Genomic DNA, 10,091 nt, shown 5'->3' with positions numbered 1-10,091 from the left:
TTTCTCCTAACAAAATAGGAAATTGCAGGTTCGAACCCGGCTAGCAACCTCTATTTTTCAAGTACACTTAATATAAATGCACTCGCTGAGGCTCGAACACGAGGAGGTCGCTGAACCATCCACGCACTAAACCGGCCAACCAAAGCATTCCATTTGTGTAAGTAGTATCATTTATTTTATTTGTATGTATTCCGGCTTTTCAGATTTTATATATATATATAAATCGGCGGAGGGGTGTCAGATGACACCCGTGGGCATAGGGTGGGTCCGCCCCTGCTTGGTACATAGAGTTGGAAAATATGATGTTAGCGAGAGGCAAGGATATAGATATGTGAACAAAGTTAAAATTCTGCACACAAAGTATATTGACCAATTCTTTTATGCTTACCTTTTTCATGATTAATGTAAATGCGGGGAAGTACTTTAAGACCACTCTAATTTTCTTAATTCCAATCCAATAACCTGAATACTAAAGTAAAGTGTCATAACATTAGAAGAAAAAATTATTTCCAATGATCTGACAATAAATCGAAACTTCACATGGGCAAAAATTACTTAATAACATGCAAGTTTATTAAGCCCATTCCTGCCGTATTATCCGGTTCTCTCTACACACATTTCATCCTGGAAAAAATAGAAGCTCATTAATTATTATTTTTTCATAATCGATATCCATTTTGAGGCCCGATATATCTAGTTTTGCATTAGAAAATGTCACTTTAAGAGGTAAAACACTGTCTATCAAAGACGATTTCATTCTCAGTGTTCGAACTCCAGAAAAAATTGGTAGGGTACTTATAGTACTGATTGTGAGGTTTGTCCTCTACCGTAATAAGAATTGAGTTTCTTGGCGGAAAAAGTTTTCTCATAGAAAAGGTTTCTGGCATATTTGATTAAATCCTTTCTTGGAGGAAAAATTTGGAACTTCTATAAATTGAAGATTCTTGCTGCTGACACAACAACACAATAACATCCACCATGTAGTTACTAAAAGTCTTATTCATGGAGAATTATTTTCTCTATAGCTTTTTATTTTGTTTTACATCAATTTTATTTTATGTAGATCAATTGACCGAACTATATTAATTAAAGATTATGCCTTTTTAGTATGTTCTTTTTTTTTTTTTTGTTACATAGTTTATCGTAGTTCAAAGTTTGTTTTAAGTTTGTTTTATTAGCTCCATTTATATCCCTAATACTTTTCGCCCCCACCACAATCTCTTGAATTGAGAGGAATTTAATAACACAAAGGTACTAAAAGAACAAAAAAGAAGGCTTACACTCGTGGCCTTTACGTTGAGTGATGACATACACAAAAAACAAAATAGCATTAGAAAAAGGCGCACTAAACTTCGTGAAATTGAGGAAAAAGGCTTATCCTACAATTGAACTGCGATACCAAATGGACACCACTCATAGGGAACATGAAAGTGGAGATGAAACCGAAATATATATGTATTATTATTCTACACTTGTGATATAGCGTGCTGGCTGTTATTCTGTTAACATATCTGGTAAGATCTTCCCTTGTTTATCGCCCAATTTTCTGTTTAACATTTGTTGCTTACAATTTAGAGTTATGAGATCCTCAATGTTGATGATTTCTTAGTTCACTCCGATTCAGGAGTAGTATTTACCAGCTCATGATTTGTACCTCCTTATGAGTGTTGAAATAATCTGATGAACGCCTACGAGTTTAAAAAAGAATGTGCTTTTCACTCTCATATAGTATGTTTTATGTGTCCTGATTCATGTGATGCTTTTCTTTTAATTTATCCTTAAAAAACATGATATATTCTCTTTTTGAAATCTATTTTATCTTAGCATTCTCAATTTGTCCTTAATGAGATGACTTATTGAAAAACACTTGATATAAAAGTTCATTCTTTTAGAAATAGCAAGAAATTGAAAAAACATATAAAACTTTTATCACCACTAATTTAAAATGATCTTTGTTACTTTACATAAATTTGCTTACATGGTAAAAGTCGTTCTTCAATTTCTAAATATCCATTCTCATTTAAACATCTTCGCATAAAATAAAACTAAAGGAGTATTAGTTAACAAGATTTTATTTTCATTTTTACTCTTTAGTAAATCTTGGTTGCACATCATTATTGAGCCTGAATGGTGTAAAAGGAATGGAGTATTATCAAATTGTTATTTTACGGAATGGCCCAAACACTTTTTCTTCTTTAACTATTGAGCAATAGTAACTAGTAAGTCCTCCAGTCTCCACACGTTAAATAGTAAAGTTTAGTCCCAATTGAATATTTTGCAGGTTGAGCTATCATTAGAAGTCAATGACTATGGGCTCTAGCTCATTATTGTCTTCCGAAAACTTGCAACTCTACAACAACCTAGAAAAATGCAACTCTTATGAGTGTATGTCACATGTCTAGTAGTACAAGTAATTGAAAGACCAGACATGTGGTAACAACCTATTCACCAATAACCCATGGTAGCTCATCAAACACAAGCTCAGGTATATATCATTGAAAATGTATTAACCTAACCCCCTTTGTCAGTAACAACCGCAAGAGCGACTTTATACTTTTATAGTCCAAGTGCACAGACACGAACACCATTGTTACAAGAAAACAAATAACAAAAATAATAATAGCAAGAATCATATTTCATGACACATGAGCGACACATATGAGTTGATGTGAAACTTTTGACAAGATATATGTATCTCACATAACAGAATTTCAATTTTTTTCGTGTAATGGTACAAGAGGTTGATGTTTCGTAACCACATCCGATGATATTGAGCTTCACTTACTAGATGTACATTAAAATTTAAACATTACTACGTACAAAGTTAATCAAGAGGAAGTAGAAATCCACTGATCACCTTGAATGAAATTTTGTAGAGAGTATGAATTAACATGTTCAGCTGGAATTTGGCTACTCCATGGCACTCGTCCTGCTGTATTAGCTCCAGCACCAGTATTCCTATATTCTCCATAATAAAGAGTCTTCAAAGCGATATCGCCGCTCCAAGGCAACCATCCATTAGCTGAAATAAGAGCCTCCAAAGTACATTCTATAAAGACGGTCCGAGAATACTCCTTCCATGGCCTTCCAAGAAAATTTTTGTGCACCTTGGGCTTCTTGTTGTACAGGTCCACGTATTTGTCAGTTCCATTGATCAAACAGTTTTGGAAGACGAAACCAGTTGACTGTGCGGGGTCTATCCTGCCATGAGCAGTCACAGCATTCGTCTCTCCCTTTTCGGGACGGAGTTGTCGAGGTGCAATTAGGATGTCACATTCTTGAAAGAAAGAAGCTGAGTTACCAAAAATGAAGTCTACGTTGCCTTGGATACGACAGGACTTGTAGTATTGGCGTAAAGCATGGGCATAAAGGGTGTCTTGATTGCCAATGAATTCACAATTCTCTACAACTGAAAGATCACTGTCGGATCGAAATGCTACAGCTTGGTGGGCATCCGGACCTGCTGTGTTTTGGAAGGTTACACCAATGGCCATGAATCCATCACCAACAACTCCTGTTTTAGAGATACCAATATTAGAATAACTCAAGACTATAAAGTTCATCAATTAATGTCTTCTGCAGCAAATGGTAAATCTGTAGATTTTATCATCACTTCAGTTTTCCTTTTCACTACTTAATTCCAATATCAAGCAGCTTGAACAATGACATAGAGTCAGTCCTACGCCAAAGGTTTGTAAAAAAGGCAAAGATTTTGCACTTTTTGGCAGACCCCTATGATCCAGAGGCCGATCAAGCGAATTTAATGGCTAAACTGAAAGTCTGAAACCATCTCTTTCGGCTCCATCAGTAGATACGCATTCAAAAAAGCTTATACGTGTATGTATGTGTATAGATTAGACTCATTCCAGACCCACTGAATAAATTCTAAATTTGATTTGCTATGGAGCAAGGGTTACATCTTCCCCTTTTCACACTAACCACATAAAGTAAATGTGAATCGGGAAAAAAACACAAAACAATCAAGCCATAGTTTGACTAGTAGTTTAAAAATCCATTTCAAAATAGTTGAGTTTTAAATGCAGACACAACTTGTTGGAGTTCTTACAATTGACAACTTTAAAACAATTGTCCTACAACAGAAAGTTGCTAAAGCCATAGAGTCCCACTAGTCCTAACAATTGCTTCAGAGTTTGATTTTAAACCAAAGAAACACAGACGAACAAAATTGATCTTCCTTAAACAAACTAAAAGTTTAATACTGTAACTACTTTACTCAAATAACATAAGTACTCCCAACGTTTCAATTTATGTGTCTTAGTTTGACCGAACCAGGAGTTTAAAAAAGTAAATGAGACTCTTGAATCTTGTGGTCAACTAACGACATATTTAATGTACCAAAATGCCCGTTGAATATTGAATCTTGTGGCACGTAGGATGTTGAATTTAAACCCTTACTAAATATTAAAAGTAACATTCTTTCTTATATCAAAGTTCATATTCAATTAAATTAACTAGGACAGTGCATTATGATCCATTAAATCACTTACCAACAGTTGCAGTCTCATAAGTGGTGACGCCCAAAAGACCAACATTCAACGAACCCGTGATGACCGTTTTGCCCATGCCATCACCCAAAAATACCACATTCTTCTTCTCCAACGGTACCCGAACTTTCTCCTCATACAACCCGGCTTTGATCCGTATCACAAACTTTCGTTTTTCCTGGTTCTCTGGTGCAGCATTCACCGCCTCCTGCACCATCTTATAGTCACAGCCTCCTTCCTTACACACGGTTACATCCGGTTTCAACCCGGAAGGCACTCCACCCTTCACCTGACTCGACCCGCCCGAACCCTCCCAGAACCCGTCTCGTTCTGTCTTGGGTACGGTCCATGACCCGGTGTTTTCCCCGTAAACGTCGTAGTTCACCATCATCCCCAATGCATTGCTGCTGTACCCGATCAAGGAGTTGATAAAAGACATCGTTTTGGATACCTGTGAGTAGAGGTGTCAAAATTAACCCAAAAAACATTGATCCGCCCAACAGATAAATACTCCCTCCGTCCATTTTTACTTGTACATGTTTGACTTGGCACACGCCTTAAGGAGCAATAAATAAAATGACAATTTTACTATATCACCTAATTAATACTCCCTCCGTTTCAATTTGTGTGAACCCATTTGACTGAGCACGAAGTTAAGAAAGAAGAGAAGACTTTTAAACTTGTGGTCTTAAATGAGTCACATATATTTTGTGTGACTATAAATCATTGCATAAATGTAAAGTGTTTCCAAATATAGAAAGAGATCATTCTTTTTGGCACGGACTAATAAAAAAATAGTTCAGATAAATTGAAACAGAGGGAGTATAAATCATCTAATAAATAATTAAAATCAATCCAACATACTTTAAAAGTTGTGCAGTCACTACCAATTCCTTGAAATTTTTTACCAAATAATTAATAATAAGGGTAAAACAGGCATTAAAATGGTAAATTATCTTTTAGCTTTCTAAACTGAATAAGTAAAAGTGCACGTCTATTTTTGGTATACTGGATATTAAAAAAGGACGGAGGAAGTTTTTTTTTTTTGTTTTACATGTTATATATGGCCCTAACAAAAGAAAAACAAGTCTTATTTGGCAATTGAACAATTCACAAGGAAACAACTAAAATAATTAAAACTACGTAAGAATTGAGGGTTTGGGTTATGACCCAAATTTTCGCCCATTACTTTTGGGTGGGTCATTGATTCGCCCAGTTGTTAACCATTTAGTTGCACGATCTGTCCTTCAAATGGGCTGGTCTTTAATTTTTACCCCTTCAAAATCAAACTTACAAGTCCTTTGGGTATGGAATATTATAATGTAAGAATATAAACTTATAAAAATCGGCACAAAATAGGGACAAAAGTGGATATGTCCCATTATTAACTCAGTCTATTTTGATCGGCTTTTTTACCTGTGAGGTTCCGTTAACATACTTCAAAGCAGACCAGCAATCATACTGGTACACCATCACAGCACTCATCCATGCACGAGCATCCTTAATATCGCCACGTGTCAACGCCGGACGCGTCAACCCGATCCGATAATCCGCGTACCCGAGCACCTCCAAACACACCTTCCCCGCATCCGTACGGTTCTGATTCCCTGCACTCGCATCAATAATGGCCTTCACCATATCCTTCGCCTTATCATTATTCATCGAAGACACATTAACAGCTGATTGAATAATTAACTGCGTCGTTAACGGCAACTTGATGGAATCCGTTAGTACGGACTCACATGTTGGTGGGTCCCGCGAGGCTTTGCAAGCTGCTCGGATCTGAGTTGACGGCGCTGCGGATAATACCGGCGAGTTGTTACGGTGGTGACGCGTGGCAGAGGAAATTGAGAAGAAGAGAATTAGGGAGAAGATTGTTAATGTGAAAAAGGAAGCCATTGTAATGAAAAGGAGCTTGAATTTACGGAATAGTGAGGGTTTTGCAGGTTTTTTGTAATGCATGGTGGTGTGGGTACCCTTTTTATAATCTCAAAATGTAGTAAAATTTCACGAGATAGGTTTAATTACTGTGTGAAAAGAGGGAAAAAAAGAATGATGTGGTGAAAAAGGGGTCAATGGGATTTGGTGAGTGACGACGAAAGTGCTGAGGGAAGGGGGGATTGTTCACAGGAGTAAATAGTGACAGCAATGGGAAGAAAGAAAAAGAACACAGTGGGAAAAAGCACTTTGATTTGATAGTGGTGCTGTCAGTTAATAAAAAAGGGATCTACGCTGTTTGGTTAATTTTTAAAAAGTTATCTATTTTAAAAAGTACTTTTTGTCAAAAAGAAAAAAAAAAGTTTTGAAATTGTAAGGGGTTGTTTGGTTTGAAGACAAGTTAGTTATGTTGTGATTAGTTATACTGAAATTAGTTATGTTGGGATTAGTCTTTTTTTTTTTTAAATTATGCCCAGTTGGGCTTTTTATTTATTTAAAAGAAAAAAAGGTCCAGCAAATAAATAAAAGAGCAAATGACCGGCCCAAAATTGGCTCGGTCCAAATATGTTACATTTGACCCCCGTTTCTAAATTGGGGATATCTGAAAAATGTTGCCCTATTTTCACTCCGTTTTGTCTGAAATTGTTGCAACTCACTGAAGCTGATCTGAAGATGGCCCTTCTCCTCGTCTTCTTTCCTTTTCTGGTAAGTGTTCTAAGTGAATTTCGGTCCTTTTGTTCCATTGTTGTTCCATTAGTTGCATGTTGTTGAAACTGAATTAATCCCCTTCTTTCTCTGTTGGATCGTTTGATACGAGTTGAGGATTCGACTTGATTCGTGTTTTTGATGACTCCATGCTCCCTCAACCAGCTGGATCTGATTCCGCTAACTGCTGGATCTGAACTTCATTTCACCTGTAAGCTTTGTAGACTCTATTTGGTTCCCTCCTTGATTTGTCCTATGTATTTGTATCTGATGTACCTCTCCTTCTAGTCGTGACTTATACTTGTGTAGATTTAAATTCTGCCTACTTGAATGAGCATCATATGATGCTAATGCAAATAATGCATTAATCAAATCCGTTTTGTATATGTTATAACTTAGAATTTGACTGTGTACTCTTTCACTCTGAAGAAATTGTTGTATCTGCAGTGAGTTTGTACGCTCTATTTTTTCCCTATTTTGCTGTATCATAGATATACCTGAATTTGTTGTAAATCTCCTTCTAGCCATGGCTTATACTTGTATAGATTTAATTTCTGCCCACTTGACTGAGCATCATAAGATGCTAATACCACAAATAAGGCATCCATCAAAACTGTTTGGTATAGGTCATGACTTAGAATTTGATTGTGTACTCTTCCCCTCTGTTGAACCTGCTGTATCTGAATGACACTAGCTTTGCCTTGTATATATGTGCCTGTCCTGTGTTGTGACTTTTCTGATTGTTGTGGCCTGTGGTTTTCCTTGCATGATATGCCTTCCCTTGACATTGATACAAATAGATGTAGTGTGTATCTCTTTGATTGAGTACCATCTGGTACTAATACCACAAAGTAGACCCACACCATCTCTATTTGATCCCTGTCATTGTTGTACCTTTTGTGCTTGTATTGCTGTCCAGTACCTGCCTTGTTGTTGCTAAGATGTAGTACACAGCAGTTGCCACTTCCTCTGTATTGTTTAGTCCTGTAACATAAACCTGCAAAAATAAACAAACAGTTAGTTAAGAAAACAGCCTCATTCTCCTCCTCCAGGATTTGAATGAAATGTTCTCCTAGTGTCCATTCTCCTTTTTCCTCCATCCCCTTCAGTATCTCCTAATTCTTAGATATGGAATTTGACTCTTATCACTATTTAGGATCCTTCTCATCTGCACATTCAACTCCTCAAACAAGTAGCACCGCAAAGGACCTTCATCTAAGGCAAAGTTGGCTAAAGCATCAACCAACTTATTTGCTTCCCTTAGGGTATGATTGAATATGACATCCAAATCCCTCTTATATTCCTCCACCTCTTCCACCCAACCTGCAATATTCCATGGAGGCTTCCATTCTTCAGACAAAATTTTCTGAATAGTTTGAGAATCTGTCTGAAAAATGATGTTATGAAGCCCCTGTTGCTTGCAGTACTTCAAGGCTTCCAAAAGAGCCACAATTTCTGCTTCTATATTTGTGGCATAACTAATCTCCTTAGCTTGTGCATATATTAAATTCCCTTCAGCATATCTCAAACAAAAACCATAGGCACTCCTTCCTGGGTTACCTCTAGAAGCATCATCTGTGTTGCAAGCACACCACCCAAGTGGAGGTAAATTCCATCTAACTTGTGTTACCTTCACTCTTGCCTTGCCTCCCTCCAACATTTGAATCAGATCCTTCCATCCAGCAGGAATATTTCTAATAGAAGGATTCCTGCATAATACTAGTCTTTGAATAGAGATTAAGACTAGATAAATAATTGAGCTATTAACCTTCTTATGCCTATGTTTAATACCATTTCTTCTCTTCCAAAGTTCCCACATTATAATTGATGGCACTGCAGCATATATATGTTTCAATCTGCCAGTTACTGGTGCCTTCCACCAGTTCACAATTAATTGTTGCAGCTGCACTCCTTCCATGCTTATTCCTGCAGCATTGCAGAAAAAAGACCATGTCCTTTTAGTTGTATCTGATGTTAGAAACAAATGGCGCATAGTCTCATCCCTAGGACTTATACAACACCAACACTTAGACACCAAATTGATATTCATCTTTTTTAACACATCATCTGTAGGAATTTTGTATTTCCAGCATCTCCACAGAAAAAAAGAAATCTTAAAAGGCAATCCCTTTATCCACATGAACCTGTAACTGTCCAGTTGTGGTCCCCTCAGCCTAATAAAATCCCAAGTTGATTTAATTGTAAATTCCCCACTTGTGTCTAGTATCCACCATGGTCTATCAAAATCTCTTTCTTCCCTGGGTGGGGTTATATTCTCCATTATATGATTAACAATGTCTTCAGTGAGTACTTCCATCAATTTTCCTCTATTCCACCTCCCCTGTACTACCATTTCTTTGACATTCTGAATTCTCTCATCATAAGTATCCCCTGGATTTACATAGTATAAAGCTCCTAATCCAGTCCAATTGTCAAACCAGAACTGTGAATCCCCTTTCCTAACTTGCCACCAAACTTGATGTTCTATTAAGTCCCTGGCTTCTAACATTCTTTTCCAGGTCTATGACCCCTGTTTCCATTGTACCACTATAGCATGATCTTTCCTACAATATTTGTTGGTCATATAAGCACTCCACCAGGTAGGTTTTGTCATGAAATTCCACCAGAGTTTACAAAAAAGTGCCAAAGACACATCATGAAAGGATCTAAAACCTAGGCCCCCCTCTGCAGTTGGAACACACAAATTATTCCAAGCCACCCAATGTCTGCTTTTGCCCCCAATAGTATTGCTCCAAAAAAACTGAGCAAACATCTTGTGAATTTTCCTGATGATCCCACTAGGAGGGTTAACAGCTGATAACATGTGTATTGGCATGCTTTGAAGCACATGTTTAATAAGAATTGCCCTTCCTCCAAAAGATAACATTTTACCCTTCCATCCTTGTAATCTATTCATGATTTTAAGGATCAAAGCATTAAATA

The 10,091-nt window shown here is 37.0% G+C and overlaps 1 protein-coding gene across 1 annotated transcript; it reads right to left on the bottom strand.

Moving 5' to 3' along the window:
* Nucleotides 1-2,663: 2,663 nt before the first annotated feature.
* LOC132613918 (probable pectinesterase/pectinesterase inhibitor 51) lies at nucleotides 2,664-6,653 on the bottom strand. The gene is made up of 3 exons (XM_060328214.1): nucleotides 5,922-6,653; nucleotides 4,509-4,956; nucleotides 2,664-3,514 (listed from the first exon to the last, which is right to left on the bottom strand). Exons 1-3 carry the CDS (start codon nucleotides 6,465-6,467, stop codon nucleotides 2,829-2,831), a joined length of 1,680 nt encoding a protein of 559 aa, XP_060184197.1. The 5' UTR covers nucleotides 6,468-6,653; the 3' UTR covers nucleotides 2,664-2,828.
* Nucleotides 6,654-10,091: the final 3,438 nt, after the last annotated feature.

Source organism: Lycium barbarum, chromosome 10 (genome assembly GCF_019175385.1).
Source record: "Lycium barbarum isolate Lr01 chromosome 10, ASM1917538v2, whole genome shotgun sequence".
Taxonomy (NCBI): domain Eukaryota; kingdom Viridiplantae; phylum Streptophyta; class Magnoliopsida; order Solanales; family Solanaceae; genus Lycium; species Lycium barbarum.
Note: the sequence above shows the minus strand (reverse complement) of the source record. Positions and strands in the feature narration are given on the sequence as shown.

Excerpts from the sequence above, each read along its gene's own strand:
- LOC132613918 (XM_060328214.1), bottom strand. The coding sequence starts at position 6,467 with ATGCATTACAAAAAACCTGCAAAACCCTCACTATTCCGTAAATTCAAG. Across the intron at positions 4,957-5,921 it reads ATGTTAACGGAACCTCACAG|GTATCCAAAACGATGTCTTT; the intron begins GTAAAAAAGCCG and ends CTCTACTCACAG. Across the intron at positions 3,515-4,508 it reads TTATGAGACTGCAACTGTTG|GAGTTGTTGGTGATGGATTC; the intron begins GTAAGTGATTTA and ends TCTCTAAAACAG.